Here is a 26,110-nt window from a genome sequence, read left to right as displayed (position 1 = left end):
GACTTATATATGCATTGTGAAATGATTACCATAATCAAACTAATTAACATATCCACTATGTCAGATAGTTAACTTTCTGTGTGTGTGGAAGCACAAATAATTTAATGAAAAAAAAATTGTATTCTTTTCTAGAAAAATCATGTCCGAATCCTGGAGAGTTAGTAAATGGTCATATCAATATAACAACTGATATATTATTTGGTGCAACCATTTACTTCTCATGTGACACAGGGTAAGTTTTGGCATACTAATACTCTATATTTAAGAAATGAAAAAATAAATTAGGACTTAAGATGCAGATTGTTAGTTTCATGACTGGTATTTACAGGCTGGTAGCAGGTAAAACAACCTTTCTTCTCAGAGATCCTTTGTCATGAACTCATCAGTTAAATTTAGTAAAATGGGACAAGAAAGGAAGATTTCTGAGATCACCAAATTCTCTAAATTCTTGGATTTCAGTATGTACGTGTTTCAATATCACATTTTACTTGTAAAGATAGAAATTTGAGATGTTAATCATACTTGCAAAAATAATCCTTCAAGTGTTAGATGTGATACCAATTTTTAATTGACCTAAATATTGAATTTGCATATGGATTTTTCTATATGGAAACAAACTTACAAAATATAGTAGGCCAAAGACATTTATTTCTAGTATGAAAATGGTCTGAAACATAATTTCTTTTATAAGTTCTCTATGCAGAGGAAAGGCACTCACTGAGTACCATCACTGTCTCAGACACTGTTGAAAGTTTACATTTATTTTCTTATTTCCTATATGCAGATTGAATTATGCTAGTTTATGTGTGTGTCCCTATTCTTTATAAAATAAAAACATCAGTATCACTTGTCTCCTACACCAAACATAGATGTCATTTGGTTTATTAACATAAAATCTGGGGCCAGTTAACAGTGGCTAATGCCTGTAATTCTAACGTTTGGGGAGGCCAAGGTGAGAGGATCACTTGCCAATAGTTCAATACTGTCAATATAGCGAGACTGTCTCTACACACACAAAAATATCTGGGAAGTACTCTGTGTGTGTGTACAAATATAAGTACATTCTATTATTATTCTGTGAAACCTATATTAATCCTTTAGAACTCAGAAATATAAAATAGTTAATCATCTGTATCATTTAATAATGTTTTAAAACACTTTTATGTTTTCTAACATATGCCCCAAGCACAGAAAAAATGTTCTACATGTCATGCGTTTTTACCCTTTGGTTGTCACCTTTTTAAACTTAATTTTTTTTCCTTTAAATGTCTACGTAGAGACTTATATCAGTTATTGTTTTATCTCCACCTACTGCTGCAATAAATAAGATGATATTCTGGACAATTTGAGGAAAGTCAAACATGTAAATGTAACACAGTCTTTTTTTCTGCCCCGCCTGCTTTAGGTACAACCTAGTTGGTGAATCTTCTAGTCTCTGTGTTGTTACAGGCAATAATGTTGAGTGGAGTAACCCACTTCCAATTTGTAGAGGTAAGACTGTTTAAAAATCTAAGCGTTCAGGTTGTGGGGCTGAATAATCAATATTAAATTACTTTCTGTTAATTAAGAATTATGGACAGTGTATGTGTAGTACCCTCACCTTGCAGTGTGTGAGGGACCTTTTCTACTGATGTTCCTTAATTTATTAGCTGTGGAGATAAACCATTAAGCTTTTTGAGCCCCAATATCCTTAACCTTAGAATGAAAATTAAAAACAAACTTAGGTTTGTATTGTGCTTGGTTATTATCTAACCATTCTTTCTGAAGTCAAGTAGTTTAAATAGGGCATTCCCACCCACAATTTTAGGGTAGAAAATACTACGAGTCAGAGAGTCAGTATCACTTGACTCCATATGCTAGAACAATATGGCAGTAGAAAGTGTTTAACCTAGGTATCTTCAAAGTCATCATTTTTGTAAGATCCAGTGTTATCTACACGCCTCTTCTTAGGACTATAATTATTAGCTAATTATCTAGAAGTGTTTCAATTATCATATTTTTTTATTAAATGAGGTTATACCATAAAAAAGAAATATGGTTTCTGCACTTGAGAATCTTAACTTCTCAAAGAAAGATAGTACACAAAAATAATGACATAAATGGATATGTCTAGTCAAATTTACATCCATTAGAGACCCCTTTCTCCTGAAAATTGAAAGGAGTAAAAACCATGCAAGATTTTTTGTATATAGGTTTATTTCTTCCATCCTGTTTTTCCTTACACTCAACTTAATTTTCTGCAAATGACTTCTGAAAACCCTATTGTCAAAATTATTCCTAAGTTCAAGTTTATTTTATTACTAGGAGTGGGAAACTAGAGTTAATGTAATTGATCAGTAATTTATTGATTGACACTGTATAGTAGGTGACATGTGGGGTCAACTGATAGGAAGGCAAATAACATGAAGCTTCGCTATCAAGGAGCCTACTCCTGTCACACCCACCCTGTGTCCCACCCTACTAAATCTTCTACTTTTCCTTTTTTCCTCATTATGCTTGTTTTTAAATTGTCATCATTACTACCCATCACCACCATTCCTATTTTCATTATATGTGATAATAAATTAAAGATGGAGAGCAAGGAAGAGCTGGACCATATGTGTGTGTACACTCCCCCCTGCCTTCTCCTCCAGCCTCTTATGGAGCTGATCTCATGGCTCTTACACCACAGGTATACTGCTGCTCTCATTTCTCATACTTGTTAGGAGAGCTAAATCCCTCCCCATGCCCTTTTCACCAAGGTGTTCATACACACATACATACACACACACTTTTTTTTTTTTGCCCAGGCAATGTGTCACAAAGTCCAGATAAGCAGCATCCCATCTGAGGCCAGCAGCAGCAGCTCCTATCCTGAGTTTCATAGGAATGTGGACACCAATATATATTCTAGCATAAAAGAACTTTGGCACTGCAAATCCACTGTGCCCACATCTAGGTCACAGTTCTACTCCGTATTTGGTATCTTGAACTCCATAGTGAACATCTTGAGGTTCATATTTTTCTCCTCGAATCTTCTATCCATCTCTCTAACTCAGCAACCACTGACATCTGTATTCTGCAGAAAAGAGTTCTTTTTCTTAAGCAACCCAAGTGTCTTCAACTGTTTTAGAGAGGCCTCCTCCTTTTAGGATCTAGTTTTGATTTTTCGCTTAACTTACATTTTTGTTTTGACCATACCAAAAAGATGGGGTGAGAAGTACATTATTAATGAACTGCTTTACCTCAAATATGCAGCCCTGGCCTATCAATGCATGAAGTTGCATTGATGTCCATGTGTGAATATGGATTTGAATATATGGATATGAAGAAGGAAGGAAAAATGGACACATTTAAGAATTGTCCTTAGTTACACATCAAACAGAAGTGGTACTTGTTTACCTTTGAGTGAAGCCTTAGTATCAAAAGAACCCCTTTGCTTATCTCTCTGCCAGTGTTTTCTTTTGCAAAATTAATTTTAGTTGACTGCTGATACCTGCTGGCCTGGAATCAATTCTTGCTATACATGTATAAGGAGTTTCATCACTCCCTTCATTTAACTCCCTACGTCTCATCACTAATTCATTTTGCATTACCTCCTCAGTATATTTTTCAAACCTGTATTTCACCCATGTAGACTACTGCAATGAAGGCCACTCCTACTATTTTCAGGACCCAGGCTATAATATAATTGGGGGTCCCTGGCATAAGACCCATCCTATCTCAAATACCCCTTCTTCTTTCCACACTGTGAGGGGTCCCTGGTACACATAAATAGACAACTTGACCTATGTACCCAAGTCATATCCTCCATGTCCCCATGATCCTTACCCCAACTCCATTGATCTTTTGGTTAGAAGTGAGTTATGTAAACAGCATAGATCACCCTGAAGAATGTGGACCAGGGAAACAGTCCTCTTAGGCACTAGAAAGGATATTAACACAGGGAATTCTGGGCGCTAGTTGTGGAGCATATTCTAGAATGGAAGAAGGGTTAGTCACTGAGCATATCCTCTCAGCCCTACAGATATTCCACCAAACAAGGGCCAGAGTGTAGCCTTCTAAATTGTGCTGGGGAAGGAGACTTAGTTGCATGTGTTCAAGAGTGATACTGAGGCAATGGCTTCCTGCCGCCATTCTTTCACTCTATTAATGTTTCATTTATAATTTACCCAAACTAATTATCTGAAAAACAGGTAGGACTTGTCCCTTTCCTTCTTAAGGTTATTAGTATCTCCCATCACTTATAAAGTCCAAATTCATCAGTATGGTGTATAAGGAAGCCATGGTCTACTTCTCCACACTCAGCGTCTTACTCCCATGTTTTATGCTTTATCCATACAAACTGCTTATCATTTCCCATGGACCTCATGCTTCTTTATCCCCTACATCATTCTTATGTTGCTGCCTGGAATGTTTTTCAGCCCCTTTTTATTTGACTATATTTTCCTCAGTAAGAGTCAGTTCTAGTCCTTCAGGAAGATTTCCAGGCTGGCTTCTTCTATGATACTGCTCACACTTTGTATTGAAATTTTCTCTTTGGGCTTGGCACCTGTAGTTTAGCGGCTGGGGCACCAGCTACATACACTGGAGCTGGTGGTTTCGAACCCAGTCCCAGGCTGCCAAACGACAATGACAATTACAACAACAACAATAACAAAAATAGGCGAATGTCATGGCAGGTGGCTGTAGTCCCAGCTACTTGGGAGGCTAAGGCAAGAGAATCACTTAAGCTTAAGAATTTGAGGTTGCTGTGTGCTGTGACACCACAGCACTCAACCAAGGGCGACATAATGAGACTCTGTCTCAAAAAAAAAAAAAAAAAGGCCAAGAAATTCTCCTGGAATCTTTTTTCCCCACTAGATTTTAAGGTAGAAACTATATTTTGCTCAGTTTTATATTTGCATTTATAAAACAATGCCTGGTACGTTTCAGGTGCTCAGAAATGTTGAACTGATGGTATCCCTGCACACTCGTAGTGTAAACCAGAATAGCTCCTTATTTTAATCAAAGGCCTAAGAGTAATTTATAAATTTGTTTGTATTCTCTTGGTACTTAAATACGTTTGGTGTAATATAATTCGACATACAGATGTGATTATTGCCCTCCTTCTTAAAAAAGAAAAAATAACTTCGTGCCTATACAGAACGTGGAACCACTGAATTTTTATCTCAGGGCAACTGCCAGGCAGAGGCCTCTTTTTTACTATGTAACTAGAGCAATTCTGCTTGTGTTTATTTTGCAAATTCAGCTGCTCAGTAAGATTTATTTTGAATAACAATTTCTTTGAGTCAATATGTGGTAAAAAATGTTATTCTAGAAGTCAAAATGTAATCAAGACATTTAAGATCTTTGCTTTATCCAAAATGTTCTGCATGCATTTCTCAAGCATGCCGCTTCAATTCCCAACTCCTTTCATTTGTCATTATTTCCCCCGAGAATGAAGAGCAATGCCCTTTTTTTCTGTTTTTTTTCTTAAAAGAATGATACATCTTAGAATTAAACTCAAGTTTAAAATCATTTCCTCCCTAAAGTCTTCTCTGACAGGTCTACTTTCGCCTCTAAACTCCTGCAGTATTTTCTTTTTATAGCACCATTTTGATATGTAACATGTTGTAATTTTTGTTTTGCATGTGTCTTCTAAATCTTATTTCTATGACTTGGTCTCAAGGTTAGTCTTCATGTCCTACAAGATTTGCATTCAAAGCTTGAAATATACTACCAGTTACTTAATAACCATCTATAAAACATTGCTTGTTGATAATGCTGAATTTAGAAAAGTGGTAGATTTTGATTTTTTTGAATTAAAATTATTAACATACTATAGTCTTATTTATAAAAAATACTTTGCCAGTTTTATTTATTTAAAAAATGTTGGATTTTTTTTAAAGTTATTTATTGTCGAGACCCACCAACAATTGACAATGGAAGAATAATTAGCGGAGAAAGCGGACAGTATACATATAATCATGCTGTGGGGTATGCATGTGACAGAGGCTTTACCCTGATTGGAGAACGCACTATTTATTGTACTGCAAGTGGTGAAGAAGGAGTGTGGAGCAGCCCACCACCTCGATGTCAACAAGGTAATCATGTTGGGTCTATCTATGGGCTGTAGAGATTCCATGAACTGCCTGAGAACTGAATGTAAAATGTTTCATATATGCATATTTGCATTTTTCTGCAAGACACAGTTTTTCATCACACTCTCAAAGGGAAGGAGTCTGTGGCATATATGTACACATATATGATGTATATACATATACAATCTCATTTTTAGCAAATTAACTTACATTTGCTGTTTCATACCATGTTACTTTCAGTAAGTTAATATAGATATGTCTTTGTTAATAAAAAGAGTGTATGAGTGATTTATTAAATTGGCAGAGAAATCTCATATTGAACTGAGGGCTCTAGAGTAGTGTTCATACATAGTGTGACACCTGAGAAACTCTTGCTTAGCCATTGACTTAATTGAATTAGATTTTCTGCCTCCAGAATATTTATTATTGACCATTCTTTCTTCTTCATCCTTCTAGACTTATTTTCCCTAATGTCTCTTTATACCCAGTCTGTCCTTTCAGAATCCTCAGAATTGTTTTTAAAAGAGATTTGAAAGATTAGTGAAGCTGGATTAAACATTGCATAGTACCAATAGGTGGCAGGTGTTTAAGTAGAATGCCAACGTAACATAAAAATAATACTATTTTATAATTATAACTGAAATTCTGTTAGCATGAATTTTTAAAACATTGCTTATTACTGAAAAATTAAGGAAATTCTTCAAATAGAATAAAAATAATACCAGGTAAAACATAAAAATGCAAGAGGAAATAAAGAACACAAGGGTTCTTGCAAGGGTAAGTGAATACTGAGTTTACAAAACAATGCATAGTCTTTGGATTTGATTTATATGTAGAATACAAATGTGCCATATCAGTAAAGCAAAGGCCAGAAAGAGGTAAATTCAACTTAAAAGTTACAAGATTCTAGTGGTGCTGAAAAAGAGGCGAAAGTGAAAATTGCATAATTGACTTATAGTCAATATATATTCTCATCTCTAGAGTTGCCATAAAAGAATAGTAAAAGAATGCATAAATCACAAACTCATAATGGAATCATAATAAATATTTAATCCAAAAAAGAATGAGAGAGAAAGAAAAGCAGAAACAAACATAAAATAAATGGGTGGAGTAGAAAACTAATAATTGAGTGGTTGATACAAAACCCAATTGTATCAGTAATTGCATTAAATGTAATTTAACTAAGACTGTCAGAATAGATTTAAAAAGAACACCTATTTATGGTTTATAAGAGATGCAGTTTAATTATAAGAATATAGAATAAAGAATGGAGAAATATGCATACATTACCCCCCAAAATAAATTGGTACAATTTATATTGAGATCAGTGCATATTTTGAAACAAGACAGTTTTTAATGATAAGGAGCCAACTCAACAGGAACATATCACAAGCTAAAATCTATATGCACTTGATAAAATAACTTCAAGTATGTAGCAAAAATGAACAGAATTAAAAATAGAGAAATCCACTTTCATACTTTGAGAATTCACACCTATCTCAATAGCTAATAGGACAAGCAGTTAAAATTCAGTAAGAATAGAAAAGATGTGAGCAACAATTAAGCACATTTACGTAAAAGAGCATTGAGCCTCATAATGACGGATGGCAAGTTTTAAGTGTACATGAGGCATTTATCAAATTCAACCATACCGTGGGCTCTAAATTGCAATGCATTCCAGGAGACTGAAGTTGTTCAGAGCATGCTTTCTGACCACAGTAGGATTAAACTAGACAGCAAGAAAAAGATAATTAAAAATTAACTTCCTGGAAATTTAAACTCTATAGTAGTATATAAATTCTCTGGACCAAAAAATAAGAACTTAACTCAGTAGAAGAAAGAATATATGAGAGCCTTAGAGTGAAATTTCATACAAAAATATCACTTACCCTTAAAATAATATTTATCATTTTTTGAGTCCTTGCTAAGTTCTGTGTTACTTGCTGTGCCTTACAGCACCCTGTGAGACAGGTAAGGAAGCAGGAAGAACTGACATGCACCATCAGTTTGTGTAGAGAAGCAAGGGCATGATGTGTAAGATGGGAGTAGTAGTACTGGATGATATAACTTTTTGTTTCGGGGACAGACACTGTGTGAAGTAACTTACTAAATTGTTTCCCTTAATTCTCATAATAATGTTATGCCATCTGGTCTCTTTTTATCCTCATTTTACAGATGAGAAAAATATAGCTTAGAGGGATTAGAGAATATGCCAAAGGTCACTATTATGTGGTGAAACTAGAATTCAAAACTACTTAATAATTGCCTTATTAGGGAGTTTACATAAATGACCCAAAGACAAACTGGCTTTGAACACCAAGGACATTGCTATGTTGTTAGATTTGTTATTCTCAGAATATATTCTTACCGGAAGTTTAACATTAGTAGTTATCTAACCTGAAATCCAAAGAGGAACTAAAGTAATACATGTAAAGCTGGTAACCAGCACGAGTTATTTTTATTCAGACTGATACATTACAAAGAAGTACAACAAAACAAGTTCTCAAGCTCACTAACGTGTCATGAAAGCAGTGGAACTGGGATTATCTCCGTTGGTCCAGCGATTGCATCTTGTTCTCTAGTCTTGGCTTGAGTGAAGGAAGGCAGTTTTGAAGAGAAAATAGAGACATAGCACAGAATAAGATTACTTTCTCCTCCAACTTTGGTTTCCTTTTCTTACACACACAGCAGCTTAAGGATCTCAGTACTACTTTGATACAAATCTGCTTCAGTGACCTAGAGATATAATTTATATCAAACTAAAAGCAATGTCACATTTCAGCTCCTTGGGAAATATGCAATAAGGCTTGCTTTCTTAAAAGTCACATCTAGGTGTTTGTTGGGAGAGAAAGGCAATAACTATAGAGCAAGTAACAGCTAAGAAATCTTAAGTTGGACAATAGCATTCAGTTAATTTTTCCTTAACATTTTTTCTCCACAGGAAAATCTCCACCTGGCAAGGGCCCAACACCAGGTCCTATCCCTACCACTTCGAGTACAGTGCAAGTACCTTCTCAGAAACCCACCAAAGAGACACCTCAGAGCCCAGGTATAGAAGCCCTATTAATTCTTCAAAAACACAACACAATAAATGGTTCAGCTACAGGAGTCCCACCAACTCTTCAGAAACCCACCACAGTAAATGTTCCAGTGACAGGAGATTCATCAACTCCTCAGAAACCCACCACAGTAAATGTTCTACGTAAAGAACTCTCATTAACTCCTTGGAAACCCACCACAGCAAATGTTCCAGCTACAGAACTCTCACTGACTCCTCAGAAACTCATTACAATACATGTTAAAGCTATAGGAGTTCTTCAGAAACCCACCACAGTAAATGTTCTACGTACGGAACTCTCACTAACTCCTCAGAAACTCATTAAAATACATGTTAAAGCTATAGGAGTTCTTCAGAAACCCACCACAGTAAATGTTCCAGCTGAAGAACTCTCACTGATTCCTCAGAAACTCACCATGGTAAATGTTAAAACCATAGGAGTTTCACCAACTCCTCAGAAACCCACCACAGTAAATGTTAGAACTCCAGAGCCCTCACTAATTCCTCAGAAACTCACTACAGCAAATGTTCCAGCTCCAGAGCCCTCACTGACCCCTCAGAAACTCACCACAGTAAATGTTAAAGTTATAAGAGTTTCACCAACTCCTCAGAAACCTACCACAGCAAATGTTCCAGCTCCAGAGCCCTCACTAATTCCTCAGAAATCCACCACAGTAAATGTTAAAGCTATAAGAGTTTCATCAATTCAGAAACCCACCACAGTAAATGTTAAAGCTATAGGAGTTTCACCAACTCCTCAGAAACCTACCACAGCAAATGTTCCAGCTCCAGAGCCCTCACTAATTCCTCAGAAATCCACCACAGTAAATGTTAAAGCTATAAGAGTTTCATCAATTCAGAAACCCACCACAGTAAATGTTAAAGCTATAGGAGTTTCACCAACTCCTCAGAAACCCACCACAGTAAATGTTAAAGCTATAGGAGTTTCACCAACTCCTCAGAAACCCACCACAGCGAATGTTCCAGCTCCAGAGCCCTCACTAACTCCTCAGAAACTCACTACAGCAAATGTTCCAGTTCCAGAGCCCTCACCAACTCCTCAGAAACCTACCACAGCAAATGTTCCAGCTCCAGAGCCCTCACTAATTCCTCAGAAATCCACCACAGTAAATGTTAAAGTTATAAGAGTTTCATCAACTCAGAAACCCACCACAGTAAATGTTAAAGCTATAGGAGTTTCACCAACTCCTCAGAAACCCACCACAGTAAATGTTAAAGCTATAGGAGTTTCACCAACTCCTCAGAAACCCACCACAGTAAATGTTAAAGCTATAGGAGTTTCACCAATTCCTCAGAAACCCACCACAGCAAATGTTCCAGCTCCAGAGCCCTCACTCACTCCTGAGAAACTCACCACAGCAAATGTTCCAGCTCCAGAGCACTCACTAACTCCTCAGAAACTCACTACAGCGAATGTTCCAGCTACAGAACCCTCACTAACTCCTCAGAAACCCACCACAGCAAATGTTCTAGCTACGGAGCCCTCACTAACTCCTCAGAAACTCACTACAGCGAATGTTCCAGCTACAGAGCCCTCACTAACTCCTCAGAAACCCACCACAGCAAATGCTCTAGCTACGGAGCCCTCACTAACTCCTCAGAAACTCACTACAGCGAATGTTCCAGCTACAGAGCCCTCACTAACTCCTCAGAAACCCACCACAGCAAATGCTCTAGCTACGGAGCCCTCACTAACTCCTCAGAAACTCACTACAGCAAATGTTCCAGCTGCAGAACCCTCACTAACTCCTCAGAAATCCACCACAGCAAATGTTAAAGCTATAGGAGTTTCACCAACTCCTCCGAATCCCACCACAGTAAATGTTAAAGCTACAGAACTCTCACTAACTCCTCAGAAACCTACCACAGCAAATGTTCCAGCTACAGAACTCTCACTGACACCGCAGAAACCCATCACAGATATTCGCACTACAGGAGTTTCACCAATGCCTCAGAAAACCACTATAGTAAATGTTCTAGCTATAGGAGTTTCATTGACTCCTCAAAAAATTGCCACAGTAGATGTTCCAGCTACAGAAGGCCCACTCACTCCTCAGAAACCTACCCGAGTAAATGTTCCAGCTACAGAAATCTCACCAACTCTTCAGAAATCCACCACAGTAAATATTCCAGCTATAGGAGTTGCACCAGCTCTTCAAAAAGCTACCACAGTTTATTTTCCAACTGCAGGAGTCTTACAAACTCCACAGAAACCTACCACAACAGATAATGTAGCCACAAATGCCCCAGCAACAACCCAGACACCTGTCACATCAAATACCCTATCCACTAAGGCCCTACCAGCACTTCAGAATCCCACCATGACTAATGCTTCTGCTATACTGGCCACACCAACTGTCCAAAGATTCACCACCCCAAAGGCATCACTTACACAAAGTCTTCCAGCAACCCGAAAACCCACTACTATACATGTCACAGTGACTAAGGGTCTCCAGATTATACAAAGATTCACTTCTGCTCATATTACAGCAACCCAGACTGAACAACCTTCCAGGACAACCATGCGTCCTCTTGCAACAAGTATACCTAAAGGAGGAGATGTCCCTTCAGGTCAGTTGACACTGTTCAGGTTTCCTGAGTATGGATCTAATTTGCTGTGGTGGAAATACGAACTTGACAAGATTATAAAATTAAAGTCTCTATTGTAGCCAGGGTTTTTCATACTAATGCTTTTAACTTTCTTTAGAGGCAGACTTGGATTGTGCCAGGGCAAATATTAAAAAAAAAGTATTTACAATAACATAGAAAAGGATTGTGCCCCATTAAAAAACAATGTTAAATTAAGATTGGTAAAGAAATTGTTTTCTATGATAGCTTTAGGGAGTCACTGAATTTGTCATTTCAAACAACCAAATATATATGTGAGTCACCATGAAAGTTTTGAGATAGATTGTTGTGATACATTATTTCACTCCCAAGAAATAGTTGACAGCTTCCTTTCTGATTGACTTGTGCAAGTTTCAACCTGCTCGGCTTATTGGTATTGCTGGGAGGGCTTTATTTGTCTTAGTCCGTGCAGATTTTACATTTCTTGATTTTTGTGTATCTCAAAACTTTTGTAATGATCAATGTACCATCCTTGAGCTTGAGTCCTAGGTCTGCTTTATTGATAGAGACCCATACCTCAAAGCGTATTAAGAGATCAATCCAGATTTCCTCAAATTGTTATTTTAGTACAGTATTTCAACAGTGTCTTCTAAGTAATTGCAAATACAGAGATTCTTTCAAATAGTTTACATGATTACAGGGCTCTATAAATGATAATAATATGAAAGTAAAGTATGCTGTAAGCTTCAGAATAAATATTGAATGAATGAATGAATGAAACCTGTCTTACTAATTGATGCTGTTTCAGGCCACCAGTGTGACTTCTTGCCTCGTAACTTGCCTAATACGTGTGTATATAGCCATTTTATTAGATATTCTTGCTCTCTAACGAAGACTACCTGTTTTATCTTTCTTAGAAAATATCAACAGGACTGAGTCAGGAGACAATTTTTTAAAAATTGTTTTAAATTTTAAAGTTAACACATAGAAAACTGCATAAAAATAAATGTATGGCTCCATAATTTTTCTGAAGCAAGTATTTGTGTCACCACTACAAATGTCAAGAAATACATTATCAGTTCCCCCTGTTTTCCACATGCTGTGTCAACCGAGAACTCTATCCTCTGACTTCTCAAGCTAGTGAGACTGGGGCTGCCTGCTACCCATACCTTGTGGCTTTGGGCCCTTCACTGCGTGAATGCACATGTAAACCTTGCCTGTAAACCCCATTTACTTCCCCTTTTTAAAAGAGGAACTTCAATTCCTGCTTGCTTTTGGGCACTTTCTAGTGGCATCGAATAATTGTTTAACTATATTTTTATAGTTTATGACCATATTTTCATAAGGATTTTATGTATGTTATAAATGTTATCTTGAAGCCAATTTTTCAGGTACCTAGTTGTTTTTAAGACTTTAAACATTACAGATATTATTGTTAAAATTCCCTTGTACATTTCCCTACTCCCAGTTTTTTCTCCCTAAGACAATTACTGCCCTGAGGCTGGTGGGCTTACTTACCTATACATTCTTATACTACATGTGTGCATCTATAAGTAGTTACTAATGTTGTTTTCTATTTTTTATAATTTAATAAACAATATGTCATGTTTCATTATCTACCTTTACATTTAACACTCAATATTGGTTTTGTCGTTTATATTGATTCATTTAGATTTAGTTTACTAATTTTAACCCTTGCATGGAGGTTTTGATGTCCTAAATTTTTTTTTTTTTTTTTTTTGAGACAGAGTCTCACTATGTCACCTCTGGTACAGTGCCGTGGCGTCACAGCTCACAGCAACCTCAAACTCTTGGGCTCAAGCATTCTTCTGCCTCAGCCTCCCAAGCAGCTGGGACCACAGCCCACCCCCGACAACGCCAGGCTATTCTTTGTTGCAGTTGCCATTGTTGTTTAACTGGCCTGGGCTGGGTTCGAATCTGCCACCCTTGGTGTATGTGGCTGGTGCTGTCACTACGGTGCCACCGGCGCCGAGCCAGATGTCTTATAATTTTGTAACATCTCTAGGTCTAAAATTTTAGATTATGTGTACCCAGTTTTTAATAGGGCAAGGCAAAGAAAAATAAAGTTCACTTTATATAAATTCGTTGTTGACCTAATGTGGAAATATTTGTTTCTATAAAATGTACAAGATAAATTTAATAAATTTAAACCTAATGAATTAATTAATATCATAAAAATATAATAAATGTAATTATATAATAATATATAATATACAGAGGGTGCCAAAACACATTTTAAGAAAGGAAAAAACTATATTAAAATTGTAAATCTTAAACTCACATTTGACTTGTGCAATCAAAGCAGTACTCAACATGTCTTGTACTCATCTTTTGTTAATCAGTATATATTGAGTATTACAATTTTAACACAGTTTTTTCCTTTATTAAATTTTGTATGCATGTTTTTGGCACCCTCTGTATAATAAAATAAATGGATCAACTTTTGTTCTTATGTACAATTAATTAATTCTATCAGGGAACAATGTAATATACCATATTTAGCACTTACTGAAAAATTATAGTAGTTGCCACTTAATGAGTGTGTACTCTAATGGCATGTACCATGTAACCTTCCATTTGTTAACACTAGTTCCTACAACAGCCTTGCAAAGTAAGTATGTTTACTTTCGTTTTATTGGTGAAGACTTAGATAGAGGCTTAGAGATTAGCTCATATAGTTCGTACCTAGTGCATAATTAATGGGGAGGTTTAAACATATATTTGTTGAGTCCAAATCCTGTGCTTTTTCTTGTGCATAGTATCACCTATTCTGAGTGGTCATCTGTAGTCATTGCAAGTTAAAAATAATAAGGTGATAGGGTAATTTTGTGTTTTGGTAGAGTCTACTGAAAGGGATTTGGGTTTCTTATAGTTTCTTGCTAGCCGGAGGGAAGCAGCAGTTATTTACTATTTAAACTTTTCAAACTTTTTTCTTGCCATGTTATATTACCAAATTTAGATGGTGTTTATTTTGTTATTTGATAACTCCTTATTATAATTTATGTGTAAAGTGTTGATTCTGTTGAACAGACATAGGAACTGATTAAGTTAATACTGTATAATTATTTTCATAAATTTCTTTACAATTCTTTGACTTACAGAAATTTGAGTTGCTTTGGAGTTTTCAAGTGCAGTTGATTGATACTATATTAAATTGCTAAGCAAATCAATGGGCTTTTAAATTTTTTATTTTTGTAATTCTTTTTTTTTTTTCTCCCTTCTTCTGTAGGTACTTCTCCAGTTGTACATGGTAAGTTTGCCTCTCAGGCATGAATTATCATTGTGGGATGAACAATCTATATTTCTGAAAGATAATGTCTTCTTTTTTCTTAAATTTTTTTTCTATTTTTATTTCAGATTAATGTAAGGGTACAGTTACGTTACAATATTTGTATTTGTTAGTTAGAGTCCCTTTTGTAAGTTGGGTACTGCACCCAAAAGGTGTGCCATATACTCTTACATTGGTGCCCCTTCAGTGGGAGCACCAATCCCCCCTCCCTTCTCTCCTCTTCCTCCTTCCTCCTTTTCCCTCCTCCCAACTTGAATTGAATTGAGTTTTTCTCTTAATATGAGCAGGTATTAAATCATCTACTGGCCTCATATTGATATTCAGTACATTGGACACTTGCTTTTCTAGTCTTGTGATACTTCACTAAGAAGAATGTTATTCAACTCCATCCAGGTTAATACAAAAGATATAAAGTCCCCATCTTTTTTTATTGTTGAATGGTAGGTTTATGGTATACATATACCACAGTTTATTAATCCATCTCTGGGTTGAATGGGCATTTAGGTTGTTTCCGCATTTTGGTGATTATAAATTGAGCTGTATATTTCATTACCTTTAAGCTACTGTGAAGGGAATTGTGTCCTTGATTTGCTTCTCAACTTCACTGTTATTGGCGTATACAAAGGCTACTGATTTATGGACATTGATTTTATAGCCTGAGACATTACTGCATTTCTTGATCACTTCCAATCTTATTTTTTTTTAAAGGTTTTATTTATCTATTTATTTATTTATTTTTGGTGTCACGGCTCACAGCAACCTCCAACTCCTGGGCTTGGGCGATTCTCTTCACCCTCCTGAGTAGCTGGGACCACAGGTGCCCACCACAACGCCTGGCTATTTTTTGTTGCAGTTTGGCCAGGGCTGGGTTTGAGCCCACCACCTCTGGTATGTGGGACTGGTGCCCTACTCACTGAGCCACAGGCGGTGCCCACTTCTAATCTTATAGTTTAGTCCCTGGGGTTTTGTAAATATAAGATCATATCATTGGCAAAGAGCAAGAGTTTGACCTCTCTGCCCCCATTTGGATGCCCTTAATGTCTTTCTCTTGCCTGATTGCATTCGCTAGACATTCCGGAACTATGTTGAATAGTAGTGAGGCAATAGAGGACATTCTTGTCTGGTTCTAGTTCTAAGTGGAAAAGCTTTCAGTTTTACTCCATTCAGTACGATGTTAGCTGTGGGTTTGTCATAGATGGCGTCAATCAGTTGAAGAAATGTGCCACCTATGCCTATTTTTTTAAGTGTTCTTGTTAGAAGAGGATGCTGAATTTTATTAAGTACATTTTATGCATCTATTGAGAGGATCTTATGGTCTTTGTATCAGTCTTTGGTCTTTGCTGCTATTGATATGGTGAATTACATTTATGAATTTGTAGATACTAAACCAAATGTGCATTCCTAGGTTGAAATCTACTTTTTGATGTTAAATTTTGATCTTGGTATATAATTATTTTAATGTGTAGATGTAATCTTTTGGCTGAGATTTTATTGAATATTTTTGCATCAATATTCATTAGTGAAATTAGTCTGTAGTTCTCCTTTTTGGCTGGATCCTTTCCTGGTTTTAGAATCAGGGTGATAGAACATGTTGGATAGAACACATCCTTCTCTGTGTTTTGGAATAGGTTCTACAGTATAGGTACGAGCTCTTCTTTAAAGATTTGATAGAATTCTGGTGTTAAGCCATCTGGTCCAGAGCTTTTTATGTTTCGCTGGAATCTTTTTTATTGTTTCTTCCATTTCAGTGCTTGATATTGGTCTGTTCAAAAGATCTATTTCTTCCTTTAAGTCTGGGGAGGTGGTGTGATTCCAGGTGTCGGTGCATTTCCTCCACGTTGTCAAATTTCTGGGTGTACTATTTTTCTGTTATTGCCCCTTGGTTGTTGATTGAGATTATTAGAAATCTTACTTTTATGTTTCTAATTAATCTGGCCAAATTTTTATTGATTTGGTTTATCTTTTTGGAGAACCAATTTTTTTTCATTAATTTTCTGAATGATTCTTTTGTTTTCACTTTCATTTATTTCTGATTTAATTTTATTTATTTTCTTTTTTTATAATTTTATTTATTTTCTTCTGCTAGGGTTTGGGATTGGATTTTTCTTCCTTTTCCATTTCTTTAAGATGATTCATTAGGTTACTGATGTGTTCTCTTTCTGTTTTTTTGGATGTAGGCATGTAGTGTGATAAATTGCCTCCTAGGCCTGCTTTTGCAGTATCCCACAGGATTTGGTAGCTTGTGGCTTCATTGTTGTTATGCTCAAGGTATTTAATAATTTCTTCCTTTATCTCTTCCTTGAGCCAAATGTCATTCAGCAAGTTGTTTAGTATCCATGCCTTTCTGTGGCATGAAAATTTATGTGGGGTTGAGTTTCACCTTTATTACATGGTGGTCTGAAAAGATAAAAGGTATAATTTCAATTCTTTTAATTTTGTTGAGTATTGGTTTGTATCCTAAGATGTGAGCTATTTTGGAGTATGTTCCATGGGGTAACAACATATATTCATTAATTTTGGGATGGTATATTCTGTATATATAGTCTATTAAGTCCAGTTGTTGTAGGGTCACATGGAAGTCCCTTTTATCTATGTTTAGTTTCTGTTTAGAGGATCTGTCCAGTTCTGTCAGAGGGGTGTCCCTAGCTATTATGGTATTATAGGCTATCATATTGTTCAGACCAGTTAAGGTCTGTTTCATAAATCTAAGAGTATTTAAGTTAGGTGTATAAACATGTAGAATTGAAATGTCCTCTTGTTATACTGTTCCCTTGAGTGGTATGAAGTGACCCTTTCTGTCCTTCTTAATTTTAGTTTGTTTAAATCCACTTGTCTCTGAAAATAAGATTACAACCCCTCTTTTCTTCTGATTTACATTTGTCTGAAATATTGTTTTTCAGCCCTTCACCTTGAGTCTTGTTTTGTCCTTTGAGGTTAGATGTACTTCCTAGAGACAGCATAGAGATGGCTTGTGCTTTTTTTATGCAATCAGCCAGCCTGTGCCTCTTCAGAGGGGAATTCAGGCCATTTATATTTATTGAGAGAATTAATACATATGGTAGAGTTCTATTCATCTTATTTTGTCTGTTGCTTAGTTTTATCCTTTATGCCATTGTGGAAGCTAAGTTGTATCTTTTAATTTCTGGGTGTTTACTTTACTGGTGGTCTGTTGTGATGGTCAGTGGGAGAATAGGTATAATTATTTCCTATACTGCTGGTCTTGTTTCCTCAATGTTTGGATGTCAGTAAAAGATTTGATCTCTCCATCAATTTTGAAGCTTAGTTTAGGAGGATACAGAATTCTGGACTAAAAATTAAGAAAGTTAAAGGTAGATGACCACTCTCTTCTAGCTTGAAAAGTTTCAGCTAAATGTCTGCTGTCACCACGATGGATCTGCCCCTGTAGGTCAATTGGTGCTTACTCCTGACTGCTTGCAGAATTTTCTCTTTCATTTTGACTTTGGACAGGTTTATTACAATGTGTCTTGGAGATTCTGTGTGTTGAGATGACCCAGGGTTTGATATCCCTCTAAAGGGAATATTTTGGAATTTTCGGTGATGCTTAAGAAATTTTCATTTATGATATCCTCCAGCAGGGCTTCCATTCCTTTGGATTATTCTGCTCCCCCTTCAGGGATCCCTATAATTTGTATGTTTGAATGCTTCATGAAGTCCCATAATTCTCTAAGTGATTGCTGTTTCTCTCTTCTGCCTTTTAAATGCCTGGGTTAGCTGAAGAGCCTTATCCTCTACCTCTGTTCTTTCTTCTCCATTGTCTAATCTGTTATTGATACTTTCCACTGCATTTTTAATTTCCCTGATTGACTCTTTCAATTCCTTAAGCTGTATTTTTTCTCATTTCTTCATGTCTTTCATTCATTACTTGCATGAGTTTTCGGATTGCCTTTTATTGATTTTCTACTTTTCCTTCAATTCCTGTCGTTTTTGCCATCCATATTTTAAATTCACTTTGTCATTTTCATAATTTTTTTTATAGGTGGAATTCTCTGTGGTAGCTACCTCATGATTCCTTGGGTTGAGGGTGGAGTTGTTCTCTTCTGGTTTTTCATTTGCCAGAATTTTTCTATTGGTGCCTCCTCATGTGTGTTTTCTTCTTGCTCACTTTCTTTCCCTACTTTTTTCTCTCACTTTTTCCTTCACTCTAAATTATCTTGTCTCTGTGTTTGGGTGTTGAAGTGTCCATCAAGGACACTCACCAAAAGGAAGAGAAAAGAGTGAGAAGGGAGTAAAGAAAAAGATAAAGAGAATAAGAGGAGGGTGGAGGTTTGAAAGGAAACAATTGAGAGAGAAGGACGGAAAGGGAGAGAGGAGAGATAGTGGTGTTTGGCAGGGTGCTTTGACTCACACAATTCCAGGACTCAGTGGGGCTGGAGGGTGTGCATCCCTCAAGAGCAAGAGTTCCTTACCAGCCTGAGCAAAAGCAAGACTGTACCTCTGACAACTATAAAAAAAATTTAGCAGCATATCACAGTGGAGACCTACCAATACCATCTTTCCAAGTGCCAAAGCTAGAAGGACACCCTAGTCCAGGGGCTCAAGGCTTCCTTTAGTTAGGTCAACACTGTGACACCTCAGCCCATGCCTCAGAGTGAGGCTCTGTCCCATAAATAGAATACGGAATGAAATAGAATAAAGCAGATTAGAAAAAAGAAAAATAATAATAGTATATAAAGAAAATTGAAAATAAAATTATATAAGATGTAAAAATAAAGGGATGTATAATTGTTTTTTGAGAAATTTATGTGGGAAAGATATGAAAAGTAGAAAAATCTCTACTAAAAGAGAAAAGGAGAGAAAAAGAAAAGAAAGAATAAAAGGGGTGGAAAAACCATAGCAAAAATGGAGCCTTTGCTATTTTTATCTAAGTATAATGGAAAAAACAAAAATACAACAAAACAGAAACCAAAAACAAAACTAAGGAAAAAATTAAGGAAAGAAAACAAAGTATTATTTTTGCCTGGACACCTGGTGCTCCCAATAGGAAAAAAGAGAAAAAAGGTATATAATGCAAGTATTTCCTGGCCCCCAGGTGGCGCTGTGGTATTAGGAGAAGCAAAATAAGCAAGTGATTTTGCTATATAAGATGGAGGCTGGAAGCCACTATCTACTTGCCAAGGAGCCCTAGTCCTGACTTCCTGATTTATTTGTCCTCAATCAGGGTTAGTTTGCTTCACTAGCAATCGATCTGCTCAGGTTTAGAAGCCGGAAGCTCTTACCAGACTTCTCAGGAGGCACACCTTGACCTTCCAGTAGTGCTCACTGGCCCCACAGGGGTGCGGGAGCTGCTCAACTCACCCCAAATATGACTGCCCAAGCTCAGCAAAGTTATCTTTTAAAAAATTCTGTTGCTGGAATTATGAGGCCAAAAACTTATTTGTTTTGCAGTTTTTTTTCTAGGATTTGGTTCAGTTTTTTGTTCATAAATATGTTATTTGATGTTATAAATTTAGAAGATAAGAAAAATGTTAAGGAGCAATACAGCTAATTTGGTATGGTGATAAATAATGTCCAATAGAAAATACACTTTTATAAAAATACTTATTTTTAAAATATGTACTTATAAGCTGAAGTCCTCCATCTTATGCATGTGTAAATTAACCAAGAGGTGACAAAACTGAAAACAAAAATAATATTACTATTATTACTATTATGGTTATTTTGCTCTTTGAATGAACCTCTTGTAAGCCAAAAGATTCACCCTGCAAGATCCCAACGGTTTGTATTTCACTTTGTTCTTTCTGTATTTTAAACAGAAATAAATATTCTAACTGAAAATTTGTGGTTTCATGTTTTAATGTTCACAAAAATGATGAATTTTTGATGAGCATATTCTCATTTGCTCAGTAGCATTCAATGAAGACTTGACGTACTTAATTTTTCGCTGAATTTCTCCAAGTATATATTCTGTGGCTTTCAAGAAAACCTTATTTAGTATTACGTGTAATTTCAGCTCCCTTCTTCTTAAATCAGAGATATGGCAACATTTGTTTTGTGATCTTATACTTTGTAAGATAAATCTGAAAATTATCTTTATTTCTTAGATTTATTCTGTGAATCAAAATAGTAAACTCTACTTGCAAGAAAACTGTTTTTGTCATTACACTGTAGTATAAGTGAATGGTACAGAAGATCTTAGAAGTATTTGACTTTTTTCCCCCATTTAATTCTGCTGAGAGGGAGAGACTGACTAATCTGCAGAGAACTTTTAATTTGCCTTGTAAATGATGCTTGTGTTGTAAATTTTTAAAGTATTCTTCCATTTTTCTGTATCAGTGTTTCTCAATTTTTTTTTCTTGCCCTTTCCTCACCAAGGACCTTTATAGATACTTTTTCTTTATCTTTCCCACCACACATATACAGAAAATCTGTTTCTATACCATATATATATGTCTATATATATAAACATATATATATATAGAGAGAGAGAGAGACCTTATACATTAAAAAAAGTAAACTTTGGCTGGGTTTGGTGGCTCACGCCTGTAATCCTAACACTCTAGGAGTCCGAGACGGGTGCATGGCCTGAGCCAGGGCAAGACCTCATCTCTAAAAATTAGCTGGGAGTTGTGGTGGGCGCCTATAGTCCCAGCTACTTGGGAGGCTGAGGCAAGAGAATCACTTGAGCCTAAGAGTTTGAGGTTGCTGTGAGTTATGACACCACGGCACTCTACCAAGGGCAACAAAGTGACTCTGTCTCAAAAAAAATAAATAAACTTTTTTTACACCTTCAGATATCAAGCCAATTGAGAATACATGCTTTATGGTGTTTGTTGCTGCTGTTGTTGTTAAGACCATATCAGGTAGAAGAAAGAACTCGTGCTTTGGAATTAAACCACTTGGACCATGATTTGAATTCTGTTTTTTTTTTTTTTCTTTTAGTAATTATTCAACTTAAAACAAGATTAATTTAATCTCTGAGTCTCAGTTTTCTCATTTATGAGATGGCAGTTGTGATTCTTGTTTAAAGTCTTTGAAGCTTAATGTGATGGTGAATATGAAAACTCCTAGCACAGTGGTAAAAGTTGAAAAAATATAAACTTGAAGAAGTCATGGCATGCAGTCGCTATTATTTTCCTTAGGTGGATTTCTGACAATTTTATTATTTCCCTGGCCACACCAAAGGATAAGAATATTCTTTCATTTGGGTAACATTTTCATGTTTGTTCTGTGGCAAATACTGGAACCTTGAGGATTGTATGTATTATGTTATGTACTTATCACAGCAGTCCTACAATGTGACATTTGTTCCCCACTTTCAGCTGAAAGAACTGTGGTTTTACAAGATTAGTAACTTACCCAAGGTCATAGAGCTAGTAAGCAGTAAATAGAGGCAGATGACAAGTACCAGGTACTTTATAGCATAGAAAAATTCTCTTCCCAGTGACAGCCTAAAAGATTGCATAACTCAAGTTAGACAATTAGACACTCCTTAGTAACATTAGCCTCAGTTGTTTTTCTAGTATTATCCATAATTTCTTTTGTAGTACAGATCAAAGGAATAGAGTCCAGAGTCATTTGTGGAGGTGGGAGGTGTTATGGAAAAAGGAAAGGGAGAATGAGCATGGTAAGAGATGAGGGCAATTGAGTGGTTATCAGAAGAAAGAATATAAAGCAAGCTATAAAAATGATTTGTCCTTGACCAACATATTTGACCAATTATTTGATATGGTTTGGCTCAAAATAGAGCTTTTAACCTTAAAAGTAAATATAACTTTCATAAATGAAATTTCATCTATTATACAGTGGATTGAACCCTGAAAAGCATATTCTGTAGGCAAAGTAAATGTATTTTGCTCTCCAAATCCCAAATGATAATAGTACAGGTAGCATCTTTCCTATGATGGGGAAATGCCTACATATTTGTAATCTGTATTATGAACTAAGTAAATGCCTCTCATTAACCACATGTGTAACTTCCGTCTTTCTGAGATTTAGTTTACTTACCTACAAAATGAGGGTGAACCTTAGGATACCCTTGAGCTCTAAAATGACATTCCATTATATTTGTTTTTTTTTTCCTTTTTTTATTTTTATTAAATCATAGCTGTGTACATTAATATGATCATAGGGCACCATACACTTGGTTCATAGATCGTTTGACACATTTTCATCACACTATATTTGAATGATCAATGATCAAAACATTTAAAATTGAGCATGGATGGATAAAAACACTTCAGGATCTTCTCAAACCCATCAAAAAAATTGTATTTGAGGATTGTGACCCTTTAAATATTTTATTTTATTCTTTTTTTTTTTTTTAAAGAAAACAGAATGAATAACAAGCAGCATTATTGTCAAACTTGTGACATTAGGAAGCAAAATGCAATCCACATTGCCTGTTTTTTCTTTAACTTCATAACCAATATGTATATCATGTGAAACTACACTAATGTAAAAGAATATGTAATTGCTCATGTTTCTATTAACTGTGTTACCATGTTTTCCCCCCTCAAGGACTTGTTGCTGTTTTTATAATAATTACTACCGTAAGTCTAGGCATGGCACTATGGAGATACAGGGTGAGCAGAATTCTGATGATTTTTAAAAATTTATTCTTTGCTTCTTTCCAGTAACATTTGATACTGTCCACTAAAATTAGCTAACTCTCTCAGCTTCGTTGCATTTTTTGACTTGCTATCTTTTCATTGTTTCTGCATATAATTGCTATCCTGGGTGAGTAGCCCTGGTGTCTTTTTTCCTCTCAGTATATTCAAGAACACTAAGCACATTTCAAAGGGAAGTGACTTTTAAACCCAAAGTGTCAGTTTGTGATCTAAACAACTTATCTTTTTTTCTACTCAGTGTAATCTGTGATAGTATCTGTCTGTTATACAGAAACAAATCTAGGAAAAGTCAACCTCTAACATATTGTGAAATTGCTTGTTTGGACCTTTTCTGAGATATATTATAAATAGATGCTAGTCTAAAACAGAGTGGGCCCAAAACAGCTCATTGGTTAGGAAGGCAGACTGTGGTGTCTGAATGCTCAGTCTGGTTCTGATTCTACCATTGAGGAGCTGTGTGACTGTGAGCAATTTAACCTCTTGTACCTCAGTATTCTCATTTGTAAAAATAGGAAATATAGTACCTACCTTATGAGAATATAGTAAGGATCCAAAGAATTATCACCTGTGAGGTGCTCAGAACATAGTAAGCACTCAGAACACAGCAACACTCACACACAATTAGTATTATTTGAAATATCTACATTGAATCTGTATATGTTAAGTAGATTGTTACCGTTTCTCTGATGTATCCTGTAAACAAACAGCAAGATTTAAATTGACACTTTCTGTTGTAGATTTAGCTGTACAGAAAACTAATTGTGGAGTTCATACAGACATGAGTTATTTCCAGGCTGGCTATGCCTGTTCATTTTTTTCATTAACTAATAAGAAAAACAATTTAATATTATTAAATTACCTGTTTTAATTCTTTGGACAGTGTGAGTTATTTACTTTTTATCCCCTATAACCTTTTCCATTCCACTTAAATTAGCCATATTACTTAAACCTGTTATGAACTAAAGTATATAAACATTTTTTAAATCTCTAAATGGATCAGTCTTATAGTAAAATATTTGACCAAAAGGTCCAGGGGCGGAGTTAATAGTTTTTATGGATATTTGTCTAATATCAATAAAATATTCTAGATGTTAAAATATCAAATTTAGTAAGATGTAACTTCTCCTCAAGATTTTTTAGAAACTTCTTAGGAATGTGGTTTAGAGCCTAGCAAAAACTAGCAGAGTTCTAAGTCACATAAAGTGAGTGAAGTCGGTACAGATGCCTCAGCCAAACTACTCCCCCCACAAAAAAAAGCACCAGTCTTCTGTACTTTCTTGCATTTGTTTCAGATCCCTTTTGAAATACTATTATCAATTTATCAAATTGTAAGTTACCAATTTATGGAGTAGTGTCAACTTACCAAAACCAGTGCTTTCAGGTTCTGTGAGTCAGGAGGGTGGAATGTGACTCACCCTCACTCACACTTTTCTATGGCCTTTATCAGTTTCTTTATGTACTTTGGTAAAGTGAGTGGCCATGATACTTTTAATAGGACAAAAAGTGCTAGAATGTAGAAGGGGAGAATACAGTATCCCCCCCTTTATCTGTAGGGGATACTTCCAAACCACAGATAGAACCTAACCCTGTATATAATCTATTTTTTCCTATACATACATACCTGTAAGATAGTTTAATTTATGAATTAGGCACAGTAAGAGATTAATAGTGAAACAGAGCAATTACTCAAAAAGATACTATAGTATATGTGAATGTGGTCTGTCTCTCTCAACATATCTTATTTTACTGTACTCACCTATTTTCAGGGTGCGATTGAGAACGCCTGTAACTGAAACCATGGATGAGGGGACTACTGTATTTGTTTTGAATTGTATTTTGGGATTTTGCGGTAAATCTACTCGTTCAGTTCCGAATCAGAGCAATCATGCAAACCTCAAAAAAGAATTGGCCATTTTCATGTACACATAAAGATCACTTCATTTGCCTTACTTTAGAAGTATAAAGCTGTTGAGGGTAAGAGTTAACTTTATATATCCCTGGTTAGCTGTTTGATCTCATACTGATTTAATTAAATATTTGATCTTAGAACAGAAAATATAATGCATGTGAAAGTCATAATGTAACTTCATCTAGTGATTCTTTATCTACCAAAAGACTTACTTCAGAAGCATTGTATTTGGATGATAATTTTTAGTTTAGGGATAAGAGTGTAAACAACTGCTTGATTTTGCTTTTTGAATGAAATTTAAATTATATAATTCAATTATTTTTTCTTCTCTACTATTCAGCTCTTAAAAAATAAGAACAACACAATATTCAGTGTTTTATAATTTAAGTGTGACTGTTGGTGCCTCTCAGAAATAAAATCTTCTGGAGAATTATAAGAGGTATATATGGCTTAATAAAATCACATTTTTTTTATCATGTAAAATATTCATTAATGCAGTTGTCTTGGTGTTCTCCATGACTTTTAAAGGATAATAGCAGTTTAAATCTTTGCTATTCCAGAATTATTTCTTCTTTGTTGAATGAATGACTAACA

The 26,110-nt window shown here is 35.6% G+C and overlaps 1 protein-coding gene across 8 annotated transcripts in view; it reads left to right on the top strand.

Moving 5' to 3' along the window:
* CD55 (CD55 molecule (Cromer blood group)) overlaps window positions 1–26,110 on the top strand; it is a 33,487-nt gene that overhangs the window by 4,893 nt on the left and 2,484 nt on the right. The window contains exons 5-13 of one of the 8 annotated variants that reach the window (XR_008383290.1): window positions 133–232; window positions 1,406–1,491; window positions 5,871–6,065; window positions 9,004–9,111; window positions 11,632–11,712; window positions 14,960–14,980; window positions 23,498–23,562; window positions 25,374–25,581; window positions 25,857–25,955. Coding sequence is in view for 4 of the 8 variants with exons in the window: in XM_053608070.1 (XP_053464045.1) it covers window positions 133–232; window positions 1,406–1,491; window positions 5,871–6,065; window positions 9,004–9,111; window positions 11,632–11,712; window positions 13,458–13,726 (839 nt within the window). In the remaining 4 variants the exon portion in view is untranslated. The other 7 variants (XR_008383289.1, XR_008383291.1, XM_053608072.1 and 4 more) reach the window with 7 other exon arrangements.

This window comes from Nycticebus coucang, chromosome 10 (assembly GCF_027406575.1).
Source record: "Nycticebus coucang isolate mNycCou1 chromosome 10, mNycCou1.pri, whole genome shotgun sequence".
Classification (NCBI taxonomy): Eukaryota; Metazoa; Chordata; class Mammalia; order Primates; family Lorisidae; genus Nycticebus; species Nycticebus coucang.
The sequence above is the reverse complement of the archived record's forward strand: the minus strand, read 5'-3'. Positions and strand labels throughout refer to the sequence as shown.